General features: G+C 30.5%; 1 protein-coding gene across 6 annotated transcripts in view; it reads right to left on the bottom strand.

Annotated features, from left to right (window-relative positions):
* LOC143069212 (uncharacterized) overlaps positions 1 to 22,405 on the bottom strand; it is a 96,697-nt gene that overhangs the window by 7,324 nt on the left and 66,968 nt on the right. For 4 of the 6 annotated variants that reach the window (XM_076243737.1, XM_076243739.1, XM_076243738.1 and 1 more), the window contains 2 exons: positions 9,554 to 9,712; positions 3,722 to 3,813 (listed from right to left, as the gene is read on the bottom strand). In XM_076243737.1, the coding sequence (XP_076099852.1) occupies positions 3,722 to 3,813; positions 9,554 to 9,712 (251 nt within the window). The remainder of the gene's footprint in view (positions 1 to 3,721; positions 3,814 to 9,553; positions 9,713 to 22,405) is intronic. The other 2 variants (XM_076243740.1, XM_076243741.1) reach the window with 1 other exon arrangement.

Raw genomic sequence — 22,405 nt, 5'->3', positions numbered from 1 at the left:
GTCATTCTTACAATCATTCCATATACCAACTGCTAAAAGTACTTGCGACCAACCTTTATATATCAATGTGTATTATGTGGGATGTAAACGAACACTCAGTGAGTAAATGGCAATTTCTGCCAGATACTAACAAACCAAGTGTACCTAACCCTTTTGTATATGATAAGAACAAGTCATCAAAATTGCTCATTAGGGAGAAAGGAGTTCTTACAAAAAATACTTCCAACTTAAGATTTACCTAATCACCATATAAAAGAAATTTTAGTTTTTGCCATCAAAGAATGACCTCTCACCTTGTACTTATTGACTTTCAATGTGTCATATTTAACCCAATTCTAATAAAAGATAAAAAGAAAACTGACAGCTTTTGAAATCAAACTGATTACACAAAACTCAAATAACTTGTTTTAAGAAGCTCTTGACTTGGAATTGTACTTTGGTTAATACATGAATGGATTTTACCTAAAAATATTAATGTTGTTATAGATCAATGATGTCATATCAGAGATGATATTTACAGCTGAATTTTCCTAATAATTGATACCAGTAAATCTAGTTGGTTTAACAACTGACCCTGTCGCTAGATTTTCTGGACTCATCTGATGATTTATTGTACAATAAAGCTAGGTCAATTATCTCGTATTTGGAAATACATCTCGACATTTATACCATAACGGATGACCAGACCAATTAATCATACGGAAACACTGATTTCCAGATTTGATTTCCGACTTCTAATCATTAATGGATGTTTCTTTTGTCTAACTACCGAAATATTATATTGGATAATAACTCAGAATTATAAAAGGTCATTCATCTGTAAATAAGACAGCCACCCAACAAAATGTAAGTTTGTTTTGTCCAACTACTGAAATCATATATTAGGTAATAACTCAAAACTATAGAATGTCATTCATATGTAAGTTAGACAGCAACCCAATAAAAATAAAAGCCAAAAGACACGAGTCAGCAACTCAACGACAAAAATAGCCGAAAGACATGAGACACCAACCTAATGAAAATGCCATAAGACATGAGACAGCAATCCTTTGAAAAAAAGCCAAAAGACATGAGACACCAACCTTATGAGAAAACCATTAGACATGAGACATCAATCCTTTGAAAAAAAAAATAGTTAATAGGCATGAGACAGCAAACTAGTGAAAATGCCTAAAGACATGAGACAACAATCCTATGACAAAAATAGCCAAAATACATGACACAGCAACCTAGTGAAAATGCCATGACATAGACAGCAATCCTTTGACAAAAATAATTAAAACGACATGAGACAGCAACTTAATGAAAATGCCATGACATAGACGGCAATCCTTTGACAAAAATAGTCAAAAAGACATGAGACAGCAACCTTATGAAAATGCCATAACACATGAGACAGCAATCAAAAGCTCAAAATATCGAATGAATAGATAACAACAGTTATTTTCCAAATTTGGTGCACACATTTCTTATGAAGAAAATGGTCGATTAAACCGGGTTTTATAGCTAGCTTAACCTCTCACTTGTAAGACTGTCTCATTAATTTCACATGCATGCACTGATATACTTTATCACTATTTTTTCATGATTTATTACCTTACTTGATGTAATTACATAATGAAAGATCCAACTTTCAAATACCAGTGACAATTTAAAGTGATTTTTCTACTTAAGAATATCACCAAAAAATTTATGGCTTTTGAAAATTGGTATGAGATTAAAATTAAACTATAATAGTCATTTGAATCCACAATAGAATCTAATGCCAATAGGTCAAGACAAATTTGATATCACAATAGATTAGCTAAAATAGATTTTAGTGTTCACAAATAACCAGATGCTGTTATAAAGTATCGAAAGAGATGTGATTTCACAGCATGTTGAAGTCTACAAATAGTAACAATTGTCTTTGTTTAAAATTACTTACTAAGAACAATACGGTTATATCTTGGTACATATAACCTAATCAGACTAAAATGGGAAGAAATGTTTGCAGCAAAATAATTCCATTCAGACATCTTGAAGGGGATGTAATTGAACTGACTGCTGATTTGTAAACAAAAGATGGATGTATTTCTAGTTGATCTAAACTATGCTTAGAAAATGTTATAAAGCCTAACCGAAGACCAGCTCCTAATTATAGTGAAAACTAGAATGTGTCCATAGTACATGGATGCCCCTCTCACACTGTCATTTCCTATGTTCAGTGGACTGTGAAATTGTGGTCAAAACTCTAATTTGGCATTAAAATTAGAAAGTTCATATAATAGGGAACATGTGAACTAACTTTCAATTGATTGTACTTCAACTACCTTGACCTTAAACTTTAACCTGAAGTTGGACAGACAGACGAATGAACAAATGAACAAACCAACAATTATTAGAAAAAGTGAACAAACTACCTTTGAAGTCAGAGCATAAAAATGTACTCCAAACAGGATTCTTGCAAAGTTTAAGTAAATATTGTCAATTGTACAATCAGTTTGGAGGTGGATTAATTAGTTTTTTCTGAAAGTTTGATACAGTTAAACATGCATCGATTCAGAATTGGCGTTCCTTCATTGGAATGCTACAGTTGTACAAGATTTTAATTGGACTTAAACTTAACAAGTAAGACTGCATGCTGAGACTGTAAAATAATTTACACTGATGGAAGACAAAATCAGGAAATTTCTAATATTGATGATGACAATGATGGATTGCTGTTTAACTCCCAGTGGCAAATTCAGGACAAGGTTAACGCTATATGAAAACTTTAACCCTGCTTCTTTTTGTACTAGACGGACACTATGTGCAGAATTTTTACATGCTACTAGTTGACAAAGTTGAGTACACCGGTAAACATGTCACCCTTCCGAGACACATTATTCCATCTCTCTGACTCTGAGCCAACAAGTCTTGGTTTGCTCTTACTATCATATCATGCATGCTTAGCTGAGAAGCATCAAATACCAATTTTAAAGTATGATTTGACCTGGCTTGGTACGACACACAACCTCCTACACTCCCAGCAAACATGCTACCACAAGACCACCAATTATTATACTAATATTATTAACAGACATGTTATTTCTGTAATTATACTGGTAGCTAACTAAATAATTATTCTAATACAATAACTATACTACTACATGTACTATTTCTATTAAAACACCAATCTTCACTAACGAAAGGTTACGATTCAGTCCCCTCCTGGATTGTAACCCCTTGGCTAGCCAAGATGTACAACATCATGTCAAATAAAGATTTATACCAAATATTGAAAGATACACATGCAATCATTCTGACAAAATAAAATAAAATTTCATATACAAAGTTGGAAGATGCACATGCAATACTTATGATCAAATATAGATATCAAACAACAATATTGATCTTTACAAAGTACTCAAAGACCTACTATAATGTTTTTGTATAGAGACCCTCAGAAGTAAGTTACTTTATCGTTTATGTGAACAATAATGTGAAAAACAATTGAGAAAAATAACTTTTTAAGTATGGTGAAAAAGCTGTGAAAACAGAGTACTGTGAAAAATTAAAAACTGTTCTTTTGTTGTTGCTATAAGTTGAAAACAAAGCCAGAGAATTCAATTTCTATGCCAATATGTTAGATATTCCGTATGCATACATGGACTAATAATTGTGAAGTTAGTGAACTACAGGTACATGGTTAGAACATCTACATGCAGGTAAAAATAAGGGGGGTCTACACCAAGTTTACCTTTATTGTATCAATATAAGCTTGAGATATTCTCGACTTTTCAACTTTATCAGTTATTGAGGCTTTACGAACTTTTCCTCTAAAGGGTATTACTACAAGAAATCATGTTTTGAAATCATTAAAGATAACCTGAAAACGTATACATTAGTAATAAAAACAAAAACATATACAACATGAATTTGATTAGTACATAAACAGTAAATTCCAGATTCAAAATAGAGAGCAGGATTTGTTTAACTTTGGAAAGTGTTAGTTACATTGAAGCAAGCTTTGGAAATTTACCATTTCCACAGATCACTGCAAAATGTAGACCTGACATAAGTCAAACAAGGTCTAACAAATCTTGCAATAATAGAAAAAACAGTCTAAAAACATGTCTGTTCAATAGAAACAAAAACCAAGTTTCAGCCATATTTAAAAATTGGCATACCCGTACTTTGGATTCAATTGGTTTTTTTTTAATTTTGGAAAATTTGTATTTTCGTGAAGTTTTGATTTTGTTAATTTGCCAAAGGTTGTAAAAGCCTTTAGAAAATGTTTACATTATTGAACATTTAAATTTGTGGTTTATCTTATGCCACCAAATCCATGAAAATTTGTTTCCCAATAACGTTAATGAATCCATAATATATTCCTTACCAATTCAACAATTTGGTTGGATGATGCAATCTGAACAGGGTCAAATGTTTTCAAAGTTGCATACCAATTATGGTCACAATTAATAACAGACAGCCTTTTGATTAGACCAATTTGTTAGTCTGACAATGCCAATTAATAGCAGAATTTGAGAAAGACAGATAGCATTTTAAACTTAAACTCAAAATGACACAACAAATGTCAAAAATGATTTATTTATTTCATATATTTGAAGATTGTATGAACTATTTGTTAGATAAATAAAAATCAATGAATCATCTGTTTCTTATATTCTCACCATTTTTATTCTGGCATGTATTTTCATAATGTAAAATCCCGAAAAATATAAGAAAAAGTAATGAATTTTAAATCTAAAAGTTATAAACATTAAAAAAAAAGTTCTTAGAAATTGAGTGCATAAATCTTACAGATCTTTTTAACTGCTTATGATTAAAGGCAATTGCTTTGACCTGCAAAAAAAGTTCCATCAACAGATTCAATGTTTAATGTCCTATTTAATAGAGTAATAAAAATTAGAAAAATATAAAATAAATGGAATTCAGGAATGCCTTAATATCACATGGATTTTTTTGCAGCCTAGTTACACTAAGACTTTGAAAAAAGAAACACTCTGTCTAAAAATATTTCATATAATACACCAAGCATCATATTTTCTCAATTTAAAATTCTCCGAGCAAGAATCCAATTTAGATACGTTTCACAGTATCACAATAAATAGACTACAAAAGTGAAAACAAAACCTTTTCCGTAACTTTACAACCACTCAAACATAGAATAGCCGGGAGCAATAACGCTTTCCTTAAAATGGAAGCCGTTCAAATCAATGTTATTAAGAGCTAGTTTCACAGAGGTTGTCATCATTAAGGTTACATATTAGTTAGAACAGAAATTCAGCTATTCAAATGTAAAACGTGCCTTTAAAAACAAGTTATATTGATTCACAACTCTACAAATTAACAATTACAGTCCATTTTATTTTTGGTTGGAAATTCCTGTTTTACAAAGATTTAAAGTGCTTCTTAAGTCACACTTTTTAATAGAAGTCATGACTTTTAGAAAACTTGCTTAGAAAGAGACTTGATGTCTGAGCAATGTCAAATAAACTTCATGTCTCAAGACAACATTAGGCAACCCCACCCAGCTCCTTACTTAGAAAAGATATCTGAATACAATAAAGTTCTTTAAGGAATATATTAAATTTCATTCACATTATTATATAATTTTTACATGAATAGAAGAAGAGATATTATAGCTGTATACTTTTTTAAACAAGTGAAGGACATGGGCCAAAAACATTATTGCCATTAATCACCATCCAGTTTATTCTTATTTTTATAATATATATAAAAATAAACATCAACTTATTGTCACCTGTGAAAACATAAAAATAGAGTCTGTCTGTCATACAGACAGGTCTTGTTAGCACTCAAAAGTCTACAATTCTTACCATGCAGATATTTATATGATTTATATCAACAATGTTGTGAAGGAGTTACATCAGTTTAGATAATCTAAAAGGAGTTCTGCCCCTTGGAAATACTTATTATATAGAAAATTGTATTGTTAGTGCTCTCAAGCCTATATTTCTTGTAGAGATGTTAGAAAATCTATATGTACGCTTTATATCAGCAATGTCTTGAGTGAATTGGAAAATCAACACTTATTTTAAAAACTTTTTTCAGGAGTTATATATCTCTTTGACATGTAATTTTATATTGAACATTGCATTGTAAGAACTTTCACGGCTACTGGGTGCACTTCCCATCAAATTTTTGTGAAGTTTATATATAGAGGCTTTTATGCGAAAAGTTTGAGAAGAGTGCTTTTTACAGGAGTTATATCCCTTTGAAGTAGAAATATATGGAAACTAGCATAGTGTTAGCCGTCTTATGTCTACATTTCTATTTCTCTTGAGATATTTATGAAAAGTTTTAATTTCTTTTTAGAAATTACCCATGCAGAGATAAAAATGGTGCCAAGCAGGGGACATTGGAACTTTGTTCTTTTATAACCCTTCAAAGGCTCACAAATATTTAACAGTATAATCCTTGGTGTGTGGTTGTTAGTAAATACACAGTGATACAAAACACACAATGGTAAAACAATTAGATGTTTTGGTTGTGTCTACGTCACTTTTTATGAGGTTACGTCATCAAAGATCAAAGTCTGAGCATAGTTATTCAAAACTGCCAGAAGAAAAGTGAAATATCTTGTAAAATAGATATGCATAAAATGATATGATAATTTTTCATTAAAATATATTTCATGATGTTTGTATGTAAAGCCTCTAGCACTGATCTGCATCACGAATTTTCTTTCGACATTTGAAAACATATCTATTCATATGAATAAATCAAACAAAAAAAAAACATATTTATAAATAAATAGGACCAAATTTTACTTTTCTTTTGTGAAAACAAACAAATTTTTAAAAATTCTGTCAAAACTAAATTTTTCTTACAAGAAACTGATGCAAAAGTAGTTTTTTAAATCTTTGAAAAATTAAAAACCTATTTATTTATTCGATAAATATTTCTTATACATAGAAAAATCTTTTCATTTTTCAAATTGGTTAACCAGTGGTGTTCACACTCAAACTGCTGACGGTTAACCACCTAATATAGTTTCAGTCTAGATACATGTAATTATTGTCATATCTCACTTTTTTTAAATCTCTCCATTAAATCTCAGCAAGAATAAATGATTGATGTCAGAATTACGACAGTTTAAGTCAGAGAGATGTGACAGCACAAATAAATCATACCTATACCATGTGATTTTAACATGGCTATTATAATATTACATGTACATGAAAACATTGTTATGTAATAATTAAGACATATGACATTTATACACTTATATTAAATTAAAAGTTCTTTAAATAGATATTTGCCTTCACTGTGAAAGTTTATTTCCACATTTATCATGAATTTTATAGCAATACTTTCTTTGAAAATTTGATTTTATATTCTTAATCTATAATCAAATGCTGTAAATATCTCAATTTTTGTAGTTGTTTCAAGCAAATTGTTAATACAAGAACTGTTTTTAAATCTGAAGCTGTTGAAATCTAAATTTCTGAACATTATAGTATTGTGTCTATGGTTAATTCACACGAAGCAAATAGTTTCATCTTGGCAATAAGTATTTCTTAAACTACTAATTAGACATAAGAAGATGTGATATGAGTGCCAATGAGATAACTCTCCATCCAAGTCACAATTTGTAAAAGTAAACCATTAATAGGTCAAAGTACTAACATCTTAAAACAGATTCTGTTAGAATTTTAATAGTTGATTTCCAAATTTATTATATCATAGATGTAATACATTAGATCTATGATTATACTGACTACATTTATGATAAAATGAGAGAAAGAATATTTCAAGAATTTATTTTACTGAGATTCTAATTCATTAAGCTATTTCAATTCCTTTGGTTTATTTTCTCTTTTAACTTGTTTAGAATAAGATCTGTTACTTAATTTGTTGAAGTGACAGTTTAGTACAAATAACAGCTTCATTAGGGATCTCTGATGAAATATCTACACCACTTTTCACTATTTAAATGTGGCATAGCTGTCTGAACAAACATACTTTTAATGGTTAATAAATAAAAGACTGATTGCTTCCTTTGAAGTTGTCAAAAAAAGAGGGTATCCTTTATGAATTGCATGTCAGAAGATATATGATGCTGATGAGGTATTACACTCAGATCACTTTCTATTTTCATAGTGCTGATTCTATGGCAAATATCTTATATTTCACAATGTTTTTTTGAATAGGTGAAGTTCGTATGTAAGATATATCCTTCGGAGGAATGCAACATGCATCACGTTTATGCTTAACAATTGATACCTTTCATAGTGCTGATTAAATAATAAGGCAAATATCTAATATTTCATATTTTTTTTAAAGAGGTGAAGATCATATGTAAGATATAAACCTCCAAGGAATGTGATATGCATCGGTTTATGCAATACAATTAATATAAAGGTTAAAAGTACATTCAACAATCAAAAACTCTACTCAGCAGCTGTATCATTATTCTGATTCAAATTCCATAGCCTTGAAATGTAATATAATTTGGAAATTTCTATGCTTAAAACAGGTCAATTATAGAGGAATCATTTTAAAATCGCTTATCTGATTTTATATGGTTCAAAAATAGATTTTAGAATTACTGTTTTCATATTTAAACTATACAATTAGAAGAAGATATTAAATTATTTTCCAGGCTACTTCTATAATGAGCAATAATTATGTCTGTGAAACAGAAAAAAGCTTCAGTTTATGCAGTTTAAATAGTAAACAAATGTATTAAAAAGGACAAAAAACAAATTTTATACCTAAAAATAGTCAGTTGTTAATCTTATAGTGGAAAGAAAACCTATTTTGTAGCAATAATTGGACATCTAATGCAAATTAAATCAATGTAGAAAATTTCTTTTATGAACAAATCATTCTAAATGATTTTTTATACAAATCAAATGATTATTCACTGGAAAAAAACGTCATGAAAAAGATAGCCAAAAGATAGATACAATAAAAAATCTTAAATAAGATGTGCAGAGACATGAAATAAATGCTGACATAAGCATGTTTGAAGACTTAATAATGCAGGTTGTTCACACATTGTGCAAACTTTTATGATTAATGACGTGAACTCTCCGTAACAGACAATGCATGGTATTAGTTATTACACAGAAAACAATATCCGGTTATGTTCTATACTTTTACAATGAAACACTCCAACTTAGTACATACATGTATTAAACTAGTCAGAATTATGTCTATTTTAGTACTTCTTATTTTAAAATAAATAGCCTCTAAAATAAAGATAGATAGGGCTAAGAAACTCTAGTAAGAGGTACTTTAAAATGATCATAGCTTTAAATGAGGGTTTCATTAAAAATTTGCTGAATGAGAAGGATACATGTAATCATTCTCTTTCATTTAACTGATGAACATTTTAAACATGGTACATTTGTGGTTACCATGTCAGTCCAAATGTCTAATAAGACAAAATTCTTTTTATGAACATTCAAACTTCTTCAGCTTATATGGAAATAATAAAACCACAAGAAAACTAGTTTTAAGAAAATATGTATAAGATTGGAATGTTTCTGCAGTATAAATCACAAACATAATTACAAGAACATATCTAAATTATTACCTTCTTCTTGCTCCTCTTCGGGAGCGTCTATTTCGACTTCGCATTCCTTCCCATGCTCGTCTGAAACTCCAAAATGGATGTCGTCTTTTTTCTGGTCAGAATCTGACATCTTACAGTCATCACCGACCTTCATGGAAATATGAACAGGTTTTCCCGTTTCTGAAGAAAACAAGATCTTAATGTTACAAAAAAGTGTTGGAAATGTCATACATTGATGATACACACCATACGAACTATAATCCTAAACGTTCTCATTAGTTAATATCACATCAGAATCATTTCCGTTCTCTCGTACCATTCTTTAAGGAATAGATTTCCCTGTTTACAGTGAAATCAGGTGGAAAATTAAACATCATTAGATCATCAATACAATACAAAGAGCAACGAGCAAACCTTACCTTCGTAGAGTTAATTAAAAGAATCAAAAAGGTCTCAGGTGTGAAAGACATACACAGTGAATGACGTATAGATTTGTCAAGTGAAATAATGCTTCTTTGTATAACATGCTCATGTATAAAAGTCATACATATATCTTTAATCCCATCTAAACGTTATATTAGCGACAGGTACTTGTAAACTGTACAAATTTAGTCAATCACCTATCAATTTACAATTCCATCTGTCGTATATGGCTGTTCAAGCATCAACAAAAGGGAAATTAAAAGTGCTTAGCAAACAAATGTTTGGTCATTTAAGTTTATATCGTAATAAAATTATGTGATTACATTCAGAATTATAGCAAAATTATTCTCAATATAAAAATTTCATTCTTGTACAATGATATTTGGAAGCAAACACATGTATGGTAATTAAATGTTTATATCATTTGATTACATTCAGAATTATAGTAAAATTATTCTCAATATAAAAATTTCATTCTTGTACAATGATATTCGGAAGCAAAGAAATGTATGGTAATTAAATGTTTATGTCATAATAAAATTATTTGATTAAATTCAGAATTATAGTAAAATTATTCCCAATATAAAAATTTCATACACCAATTTTTCTGTTCATTGATATTCGGTAGCAAACAACTGTACGGTCATTAAAAGTTTATACCATAATATTTTTTCTTTTATTTCATTCACAACGAAATTTATAGTAGAAAAAAAAAATTAAAAAAATTTCATTCACAAATATTTCTGTTCAATGATATTTGTGGTTAATTTAGATTTTAATGATTTTCAGTAAAAATATGCAAAATAGGGCTTTCAAATTCAATTACCTTTATCAATTAAAAGATATAAATAGAAAAAAAAAGTTGTTTATAGAAACAAACAATAGGCAGGTCAGGACTATTTTAAAACTTATTCTTGATTTAAATTTTGGATTATAATAACTTTTACAAATACAGTGAAAAGGAAAAATTACAGTCGACACAATGGGAAAAGTTTAACTAAAGTTTGAAAACATTTTTTCCATTTATGACCCATTAAGCCAAATCATCTATGTTATACTCTAATACAACTAAAAGAATTACGACCATACATGTGTTAAACACCAATTTTCTTGTCCTTGTCAGTTCGATATTAATTCATCAAAAGCATTATAATCACTGGCAGTACAATAATATTCTAATATGACATTCCTCAAACCCTTGAGTACACACCCTTGGTAAAACATGAACATATTGCATGTCAGCAGATTGGCAATGTCATAATATCTCTGGGCTGTTCCAATTGTGCAAATTTTCTACCTTCCGTAGAGAGCTTATAGACTAGAAATATTCCTGTGGGCTTGAATTTATACTAATTTTCCCACAGGTTTGCCCTTTAGGCCATAATTTTACCCCTCACCATCATGTGGTAAAATCAGAATAAATTAAAGCCCTGCAGATTTAGTGAGCAGCAGGTTGCCCCCCCCCCCCCCCCCTTTCCCCCCTGACTTCTGGACCTACATTTATTGTTAATGCAGACTATGTTTAACCCCGCCACATTATTTATGTATGTGCCAGTCCCAAGTCAGGAGCCTGTAATTCAGTGGTTGTCGTTTGTTTATGTGTTACATATTTGTTTTTGTTCATTTTTTTACATAAATAAGGCCGTTAGTTTTCTCGTTTGAATTGTTTTACATTGTCTTATCAGGGCCTTTTATAGCTCACTATGCGGTATGGGCTTTGCTCATTGTTGAAGGCCGTACGGTGACCTATAGTTGTTAATGTCTGTGTTATTTTGGTCTTTTGTGGATAGTTGTCTCATTGGCAATCATGCCACATCTTCTTTTTTATATGTACCTGTTCCCACATCTGTAAAATTTTGAATGCCAGAATTTATTTTCAAATCCAATGTTCCAAATTACAAGGTATCAAATTGTTTCAAGCTTCAAATGAGAAAAAGCTGAATTCTATTTTTAGACTATTTTTTATTTATAACACTGCACATGGATTCCAAAAGCAATGGGGTCAAATTTTCTATCAATTGACCAGTTTGATTGAATGAATTTAAAACAGGGGCGGATCCAGCCATTTAAAGAAGGGGGATTCCCAACCCAGGATAAAGGGGGATTCCATCTATATAGTATATGTCCCTGTTCAAATGCATTGATCGTCCAAAAAAGTTGGGTTCCAATCCCGTTAAAAAACCCTGGATCCGCTACTGTAAATCAAATTTGGAAAAATATTTAACCAATTGGTATTGAAATCAACATTACTCACTTGTAAAAGCTAGCATCAGGTAAATTTGCATTAGTTCCTGCAGAGTACCACTGAAGTTTGTTTTATTTCAAGCGATATTTTTCAAAGTAGTTCCTGATAAAATTGAAATAGAACTGACCGCTTACAAGGAAACTTGTTAATACCAGTATTGATTTCGATTGTTATTTAGTATAAAGATATTTTCATTACGTAAATTTAAATTATCAACTACAACGAGGTATCAGGATATATTTTGAGTAATATTAACACCTTTATGAAAACCGGTAAACAAAAAATAAATAATTAATTTTACTTCCGACTTTATTCAATACAAAAGTAAAAAGATAACCACAAAATAAATGCTGAAAGCTATTTATCAAATTTGTAATTAAATAAAAAAAAAATCAGATTAAACTTAGGCATTACTCGGTCAAATAATCACAAGACTAGAAAACTGACAAGTCAGCAAAGGGCCCTGCTTGCACATTTATCTGAGTCAAAGAAAATGATTCATAAACGCGAATGCTCATTAGTCGTCATTTTCATAAATTTTGAAACCTGCAATTATTTCAGAATGCACAGTACTCAATTTAATAATGCATGTTTTGTTAAAATCCAAGCACTATGTATTTTGGTGGACTTGTGAGTTCCAAGATTTTTATCCATAACAATTTTTAATCTCTGTAAGTACCATGACCTTTTTAAACTTTGAGAGAACTGTGATTTTAAATATACATTTCTTAATCTGTGAAAGTATCAGGAATTAAACTATAAGAGTACCGCTATATCAAATATACTTCTTTTAAACCTTATGTACTATGATTTTATTAATACATTTTTTAAACTCCGATAGTACATTGATTTTAATGATACTTTTTTTCTATTAACACATCACAATACTCATCAACACTAAGTTACATTAAGTAATCAACAGGTCAAGAAAAAATCTGATGTTAATTATTCATCTGAAGACTTTCAAGGACTTATAATAAGCATTTCAGAAGATAATTTCTCTGACAGGAGTCAACCTGCAGTTCACCCTTTAAGTACATTTTCTTATCAATTTTATTCTTATATAGTTATTTATTTAATTATCAAATGAGCTTAATAATATAAGATCGATAACAAGATGATGATGATGGTGGGCTGTATAATGTCCAGTGGGAAATTATATGCATTTGCAGGACCAAAAAGTGAAAATGTGATATGACTAGACTAACACTCTGCAATGACTTTTTAACGGTTCAGTTGAATAGGTTTCATTCCCACGGAAGACAGGTTCTCCAACCCAGACACATAATTCTTCAATCAAAGCTAACCAGTTTTTCTCTTACTGCTAAATGATGCATGCTTAGCAGAAAAGCAGCTAATATCAATTTTCCGGTCATCGGGTTTTGAACACGCAGACCTATGACCTCCAAGACTTGAGGTAAACACAACACTACCGAGGTTGTCAATTTGAAAAAAGTAATATCCCAAAATAAAATAAAAAAAACGTCCATCCATCCACTATCATTATGATCAATCTCACATCAACGGAAAAAAATATCATTTTTTATAACAGAAAACTTTCAGTGGTGGATCCATAAATTTTCACAAGGGGGAGGCATTGACTGTCTAAGTGGGTGCCTTCCCAAATCATGCTTCAATGATTCCCTATATAATCTTTTAAATCCCTTAAAAAGTGGAAGGGGGCACCATGTCCCTAAATCCACCTCTGACCTTGTCAAGCTGAAGGCATATTGTAAATAAACATTTTTTTCTTTGAATTGAATTGTATATCACAGACTGGAGACAAATTATTTCCATCAGAAAAGCAGCAACGTCTAAAAAAAAATTTTTTTTTTTTTTAATCTTTTAATGGCATCTTTTCTTAATTTATTAGTAGTTATATACCATTTTTGTGGGTTTAGTGAGTTCAAGTGAAACATAAATTCAAAATTTGTGAATTATAATTTTTTTTATAGACTTTGTATGCAGGGATTGGCAAAACCACAAAATCAGATATCCACAAAAATTGCCAGTTTTCCTCAATCCCAGAATATAAATAAATCAACGATTGTATGTGATGCAAATTTCTCTCTCCCAAAAATTAATATCTCCTTAACATCAATGATCAAATGACTATTTTGATCAAATGTCTCTTAAAAAAAATTGATTTAGAATAAAAGTTTCTTATCAGGATCAGAATCCACTAAATCCAACATGAAAATTTCAGCGAAATCTGTCAAACGGAAATTCATAAACTTAAAACTTTTAAATCTTCCTTGACTGGTTTAAAGAACACATTAAAACAAACACAAATATTTATAAATTTTAAGAAGTGTCAACTTGTTTTTCTGACTGTACAACAAACTAAACATGGTTTGATAACAGAATACAAATGTATATCTTTATAACTTTTAGCTCAAACTTATGACATCAATGCCCAACAGGGAACTTTTAGTGGTGGATCCATATATTTTCATAAGGGTGCCCATTGACGGTCTATGTGGAGCCCTCTCCAGTCATGTTCAGTGATGCCCTATTATAATCAACTAAATTTTCCCCTTAAAAAAGGGGGGGGGGGGGTGGGGACTCTTCCCTCAATCCACCTCTAACTTTGTCAATCCAAAGACATTGTAAATAAACTTGGTTTTTTATCATCATTAGCTAAATTGTTAATAACAGACTGGAGATAAACGTCTTGAGGAAACTATGATAGTCCGTCAGAAAGGACGATAAATGGCTGACCCGTGTTAAGAAAGAGCCATATCTCTTGTACGTTAAAGACACCCTTGTAGATTTCGAAAAAGAGCAGCCAATGCCTCTACAAGGCAGCACTTGCACCCGCAAAGTGGAAAGGGATTAATATAAGTTGCAAAACTTGTTTCCCAATCCACTATAATTAAATATGTTTAAACTATATTATTCATCTATGTGAAAAATCTATTATCTATTGAGGTGACCAGAGTAATATAAATTATTTCCATGAGATAAGCAGTAACATTTTATATTTTTTATCATTTTTTTTTCCTTTTATCTTTTAAATGGCATATTTTCTTAATTTAATTTAAATATGTGATGCAAAATTATCTCTTTGATAACCCCAAAATTTAATATCTCATTGAACATCAGTGATCAAATGTGTCTTTAAAAATAATGATTCAGAATAATAGTTTCTTACCAGGATCAGAATCCACTAAATCCAACATGAAAATTTCAGCGAAATCTGTCAAACGGAAATTCATAAACTTAAACTTTTAAATCTTCCTCAACTGGTTTAATGAATACAAAACAAACACAAATATTTATAAATTTAGAGAAATGTCAACTTGTTTTTCTTACTGTACAACAAACTAAACATGGTTTGATAACAGAATGTATCTTTATAACTTTTAGCTCAACTTATGACGTCAATGCCCAAGTCAATTTAATATTGTGTTAATTAAGGCTTACTCGAATCACAAAAGTTTAAAAGTTTACAAGATTTTACAATACAATATTAAAATCTTACCACAAGAAAGCATTACACAATATTAGATGAGATTTGTTTAACAGGTTTCAATATCGTCAGCTCACTGGGAATAGTATAGAATTTTTAAATCTGGTTAATTATAAAACAGATAGAAAAAATATTTGGCAGAAGATAAGACAACTGTATGGAGAGAGAAGCCAGGCAGTGGTTAGATAACCCTCAATCAGGTTTTGTAATACTGGACACATTTTCCGTCATACGGGGAAATTTACCATGCTAAAAAAGAATGTTGGGCAGTAATTCTTTAGTTCATTTACCATACATAAAACGAATCAATAATTCATTAAATATCTTTATAGATTCATCACCAAAACATGTGTGAATTGATTTAGACTTCGTTTCTTTTTCAAGTTGTTCTGTTAATTTTCCTGCAGATTTGGTTTCCCCAATTTTCCATCAATAAATTTGTAACATTGATTATATTTGTTGATAACTGTAACTTTGGTATCTTTTCACATAAGAATATCTTGTCCTCTGGGAAAAAAAAGATTTCTGCATTTGCTTCAAGATATTTTCAAGGTCAAATCTGAACATCAGGGGTCGTAAAGTCAATCCATTGAAAATTTCACCTCTGGCCAAAGTAATGTAACATGGTACCATTTTATCAATGTTCCATCAAATGGATATATCTGTATTGTGAAATAATTTTATTTATTGAATTCAATATCTCCTGATTGCTGATACTGATTTTGATTGACACAAAAAGGTGTCCATAGTACATGGATGCCCATCCGGACTATCATTTTCTATGTTCAGTGGACTGTGAAAATGGGGTAAAAACTTGAAATTTTGCATTAAAATTAGAAAGAATTTTGCATTAAAATTAGAAAGATCATGTCATAGGGAACATGTGTAAGTTTCAAGTTGGTTGGACTTCAACTTAATCAAAAACTACCTTGACAAAAAACTTTAACCTGAGGCGGGACAGACAGACAGACAAACGAACAACTGACGCACAGACAAAAAAAACATTTATATATATAATGCCCATAAATGGAGCATAAAAACATAATGCCCATAAATAGGGTATAAAAATATTCTTCAAAATCAGACTTAAATCTGACTGAATAATTTCATATACCTGGACCCTTTAAGGGTTTATATCAATGAGAGAGACTGTGACAGAAACCTAATGACAAAATTAGCCAAGGAACATCTAGAGATCAATGGACTGTGTTTAATAATAAACAGGTGTCAATGGTATATGTCAAGCTCTATATTTAATAATAAACAGGTGTCAATGGTATATGTCAAGCTCTATATTTAATAATAAACAGGTGTCAATGGTATATGTCAAGCTCTATATTTAATAATAAACAGGTGTCAATGGTATATATCAAGCTCTATATTTAATAATAAACAGGTGTCAATGGTATATGTAAGCTCTATAATAAACAGGTGTCAATGGTATATGTCAAGCTCTATAATAAACAGGTGCCAATGGTATATGTCAAGCTCTATAATAAACAGGTGTCAATGGTATATGTCAAGCTCTATAATAAACAGGTGTCAATGGTATATGTCAAGCTCTATAATAAACAGGTGCCAATGGTATATGTCAAGCTCTATATTTAATAATAAACAGGTGTCAATGGTATATGTCAAGCTCTATATCTGTCCAAGTTTTAAAAAACTGTGAAGAAATTTCAGAGAAATAATCAAAATCTGCCATGGGATTGAATTGCTTATAATTAGTAACTGATAAATTTATTCCTTTTGTAGATATTAATTACTAATTGTTAATGACGCAGCAGCTACTGACACATATCTTAAAGGTGTCAGACCACAAATTCAAAATCTCTGGCTTTTATTAAATGTTTAGTTTTTGGCATTCCTGATGAAATCCAGAAAAGTGTGAATTCAAGATGCCCAAAGTTTTATAATGTGTTTATTTCGTTTGCATTTCACAAATCTTGTTATCTTTTTATATTATCTATCTACATTATTTCATGTGTATATAAGCTTACTCCAAATCAACACTCATACCTAACTGGTTTTTAAATTTTGTGGTTTTTCTGTATTGCAAATTTAATGAAATTTTTTATGTTTTCTCCAGAATAACGTTCTCTTGGTCAAGTTATTTATCAACAATTAGAAGATCATAAAATCCATTATAAAGATGTTTTCTCTGTAAAAGTTTTAAAAAAAATAAAGGAAAACTCATGCTACCAGATAAACAGCCCTTAGTATGAGATTACAGCCAAGAAACTCCCTATTGTTTGAAAAACCATTGATAAACTATAAATTGATGAACAAGTATATTTGTTTAGGGGCCAGCTGAAGGGATGCCTTCAGGTGCATGAGTTTCTCGCTGCATTGAAGACCCATTGGTGGCCTTTGGCTGTTGTCTGCTCTATGGTCACATTGTTGTCTCTTTGACACATTCCCCATTTTCATTCTCAATTTTTATTATAAATAATTGATCTATTTGGTCATCTTTATTCCAATTGTTTTTTCATGCAAACTTTCAAGACCTGAATACTTAAAGGGAAAATTCACGATTTTTTACTTATGGTTTAAATATGTTCATTATGACATAATATATATATTCACAAAGTTTTATCGCTATATGTGCAGTAATAAAGGAGAAATTCAATAATTAATGAAAAAATATCAACTACTTCCTGTAGGTCGTGACGTTTTCTCCTGATTTTTGCATGCCGGGATTTAAAATACAATCATTAAAAGTCTTGGTTTTTAATCATATTTTAACGTAATCGTAAGCGCGCCGATGACTTATGCTTTATCTAATAACCATCCGATAATAAGAAGATAAAACGCACAGACGTTCAATTGTACTCATTCGTAAGATAAATTATCTATGTTAAACGTATATATTCGAATAATGTTTGTAGACAACACAAAAAGTTATAAATTTATTTTTAATAAATGCATTTTCGGACTGATAAGGTGAACAAATTAAAGTACAATAATCTGTAAAGACAATATGTTGGTGTACTCATGATTATTGACCTTTTACTATCTCTGCTATGACTAGGTTTATACGATGTGTGTATTCACGGCTCTGTGGCAATACTCGTAGATGGCTAGTTGAAAGGTAAATTGTTATTTGCACTTCGGTATTTAACCACGCCTCTAGGGCACACCTTGCCAGGTGTGACTGTCTATTCGGATCAGTGGGAGCATTTAATACACACATTACAAATACATATTCAAGTTGGTGACAAATAAAAATTGGTCGCCGTGGAATTATTTTATTATATTTGGTGCTATTATTTATTTGAATTCAAATAAGTTAATTTACTAAGAAATACACAATTTTCGGTTAAAGACGGGAAACTTAATTCATATGTCAGAATGAAATGATATACAAGTCTTGTCCTTGATTTATGTCTCATGAAAAAGGGGGACTTAGAAATTAGAAATAGCTTTACTAAATCATTTTTATTTGTCTTTATTGGGCGAAAAAATGTACGAGAACACTTACATTTAGACTTTTGAAAGCCATGTATTAATTAATATATGAAACTATCTGAAGATAACTCTACCGAAGCGGAATATAATATGTACGAATAAAGAAAAAATACTTTTGTATTGGAATGGAATCGAAAAATTACGAATAGATATTCTTTTCAAGTGTGAAAAACGTCAACCAAATTTATTCATAATCGGGAACGTCCTTATTAAAATCTGAGACTACTATAATAATCGTCGTCTCCCAACGTATATATATACTTAAATAACTATCTGACCAACGATGTTTAAAATTAAAAGACAACGAATTTAATGTTATCATTCCCTATTTTTGAATGTTATTATAAGTCTGTTCAACTTGCAAGAATACCCCTAAAGCGGACAAATATCCGACAAGCAGTTTATTCTTTAAATTGCTGTCATTGAAAATCAAGAAAGAAAATAAATCCCGAAATTGATACTCAATAGTTTTCCTAGAAAATATTCACATCCCTTGGGGATTATTAGTATACGTCCAGTTGCATATATTTTACATGAATGTTGGAACAATTGTGATGATGACAAATTTCGTCCTTTATTCGAGAACAATCTAATTGATATATAAATCTGTGAGTTTACTATGTTCTTAACTTCGATGAACCAAAGCAAGTTATAAATTGACCTGTATTTAAATCAAATTGTTTCTTTTTTTTCTTCTTCTTCTTTTGGTATACAATAGTCTATCGAATTCGTTGATTACATACTGTTGGCATACGTGGACTAGTCTATAATAATATACAATACTTTTACCACAATTTACACAAAATGTATGTTTCTTTCTTATGTTCAATGTATACATGTATACATATTTTAAATTGCGCTACTGACTATAGTTCCGTAACTTTCTACCCAGGCGTATGTATACACGAATCGTCGACAAGTGCGCACATTTTTTTAAATCAATAATTCTGGTATGTTCCAATCTGTCCTAAACTATTGACAATGAGTATATATTACATTTTCCCAAATTAACCCTTGGAAAAATATGTAAATAGATTTGTATTTCTTCAATTTTTTTTTATAGATAATATTCTTTACACCAGAAATGTTATTTATAAACAAGCGTATGAGTTCAGTAATGACTAGTATAAATATCACTTTCGGACACGCAAGACAAAAATGTATATTATACATGCACCTGATAGTTCAAAATGGAAAGTTATAAGTAACGGTCGTGTACACTGATCAATACCTACAGAAGTGAAACGATGCATGAACTTGCAAGCCAGCCGGACAGGAAATCGATTGAATACCTGGACGTGTCACCTTACACCCCTTCCAATACCTTTGGGAGTAATACCTTTAGCCATGCTGGTGATCAGATGAGGGAAGATCCGAATTTATTTAAATAAAGTTTATTACTTGAAGGAATTATGAACGAATTAGATTTTCGAAAACAATTTCCACGGAACACTTATTTATGATTTGAACTTTGACTTTTTAACTAATTACAATATTATCAGTTTAAAAATAACAGACTATATGGTTATTTAAAAATATAAGACCATTTTCCGTATCAAGTTATTCAGTCAGATAAAACAACCGTACGATTGACAAGATATCGACACGCAATTACGACTACATCGTTTACTGTAGTTTTGTTCCTTTGTGGTTTATAGACATATCGGGATTTTTCATCGGAGAAGGTGACAAGATGGCGGAGAGCAGAGAACTGATACTCAAAATTTAAAATCGATGGTGATCTCTTATTTAGCGGAATAAAACTTTAATATCTATAAATTTGAGCATTTTTATACAGAATGGACATAGTATCAATTTTTGATTTTTTTGCGAAGTTTCCCTTTAATCCATTGACATGATTAAATCTCTTTTTCTAGTTTTCAGACAATGAATGCCAAGCAGAGGGAGAATATGAGAAAAAAAATCCAATTACATCCATCTCAGCTCAAACCTATATTAAAAGTCAAACCAAAGCACTAAATAACTATTAATTTAATTTTCCGGCTGCCCATCAAGGTTGAATATAAATGATTATGGGAATATAACCTATTTTTGTTCCAATTTTTATTTCCAAGAATAATTCATAAACTTTTATTGAAATACCTTACAAAATCCAGATCCAAAGCTCTTTTCTTCACAAATAAGATTTAAAAGCATAAAAGCGTCATTCGTTTATGATTCTATGGCAATTTTATTGAAATGGGAGACTGCGTCTAAGGAGAAATTGCTGATACAATAAGTCAACAGATCTAAAAAAAGAAGATGGGGTAAGATTGCCAGTGAAACAACTCTCCATAAGAGACCACAGAAATTAATGACTATAGGTTACAGTACAGCCTTCAACAATGAGCAAAGCCAATACTCATAAGCTGTTAAAAATCAAGATAAAGCAGTTTAAACCAGTATGCTCTACCATAGTTTTACTTACTAGTAAGTTCAGATTGAGCAATCTTTATAACTAAAGCTACATTGTTAAAACTGAAAATAGGTTTACACCTTTTGATTTTTATAGTATTTTTTACTAGTAAAAAGGTTAATAAATAAAACCTTATTGGACTCAAAATGATTTAGTGCCAATGATAGTTCTCTGTAGACATCTGTCTTTTGTTGAAGGCTGCATGTTTGTTGATGATCATCAGATATCTTTGCGTTTTTTTTAATAATTTTTTCATTGGGTTTCTGTTTCATTGAAGTAAAGTAAATATACCCTTCATTTCTCTTAATTCAAAACACATGAGTGATTGAGTAATTTCATAAAAATATTTTTTTTGGTTAAATTTGTACAAATTTTCTTACACCAGGTTATATATCTACTCTATTTCTAACAAAAACTATTAGAGGGAGGGCATAGGACATTTGAGCGAAAAAGAAAAAAGCACATAGGGTCATTTGAGCGCCGACTTCATAGGACATTTGAGCGCCGGGATATTAACCTTACCTGAGTTTTCAGACAGGACATTTGAGCGAAATTTTCCCTGATAATTTTACACGAATTAAGATTTTTTTTTAAAAGTAAGAAAAAAAAGTAAGATTTAGTTATAAATATTTTTTATTTTATTTCACACCCGAGTAATTCGACCGGTTCTGGCTGGTTTATGTAAGTGATTCAGACATTAGTAAATGGCTTAAAGGGATTTTTGGGATAGCCTTTTTAGCTCCAGACGAAGTAGCCGACTGTTTCGTAGAAGATTTTATGGCCGTTGTACCTAACGACAAGCCTTGTATAGAATTTGCAGATTACCTGACTGATACTTATATAACAGAT

The sequence above is a fragment of the Mytilus galloprovincialis genome, chromosome 3 (genome assembly GCF_965363235.1).
Source record: "Mytilus galloprovincialis chromosome 3, xbMytGall1.hap1.1, whole genome shotgun sequence".
Classification (NCBI taxonomy): domain Eukaryota; kingdom Metazoa; phylum Mollusca; class Bivalvia; order Mytilida; family Mytilidae; genus Mytilus; species Mytilus galloprovincialis.
The sequence above is the reverse complement of the archived record's forward strand: the minus strand, read 5'-3'. Positions and strand labels throughout refer to the sequence as shown.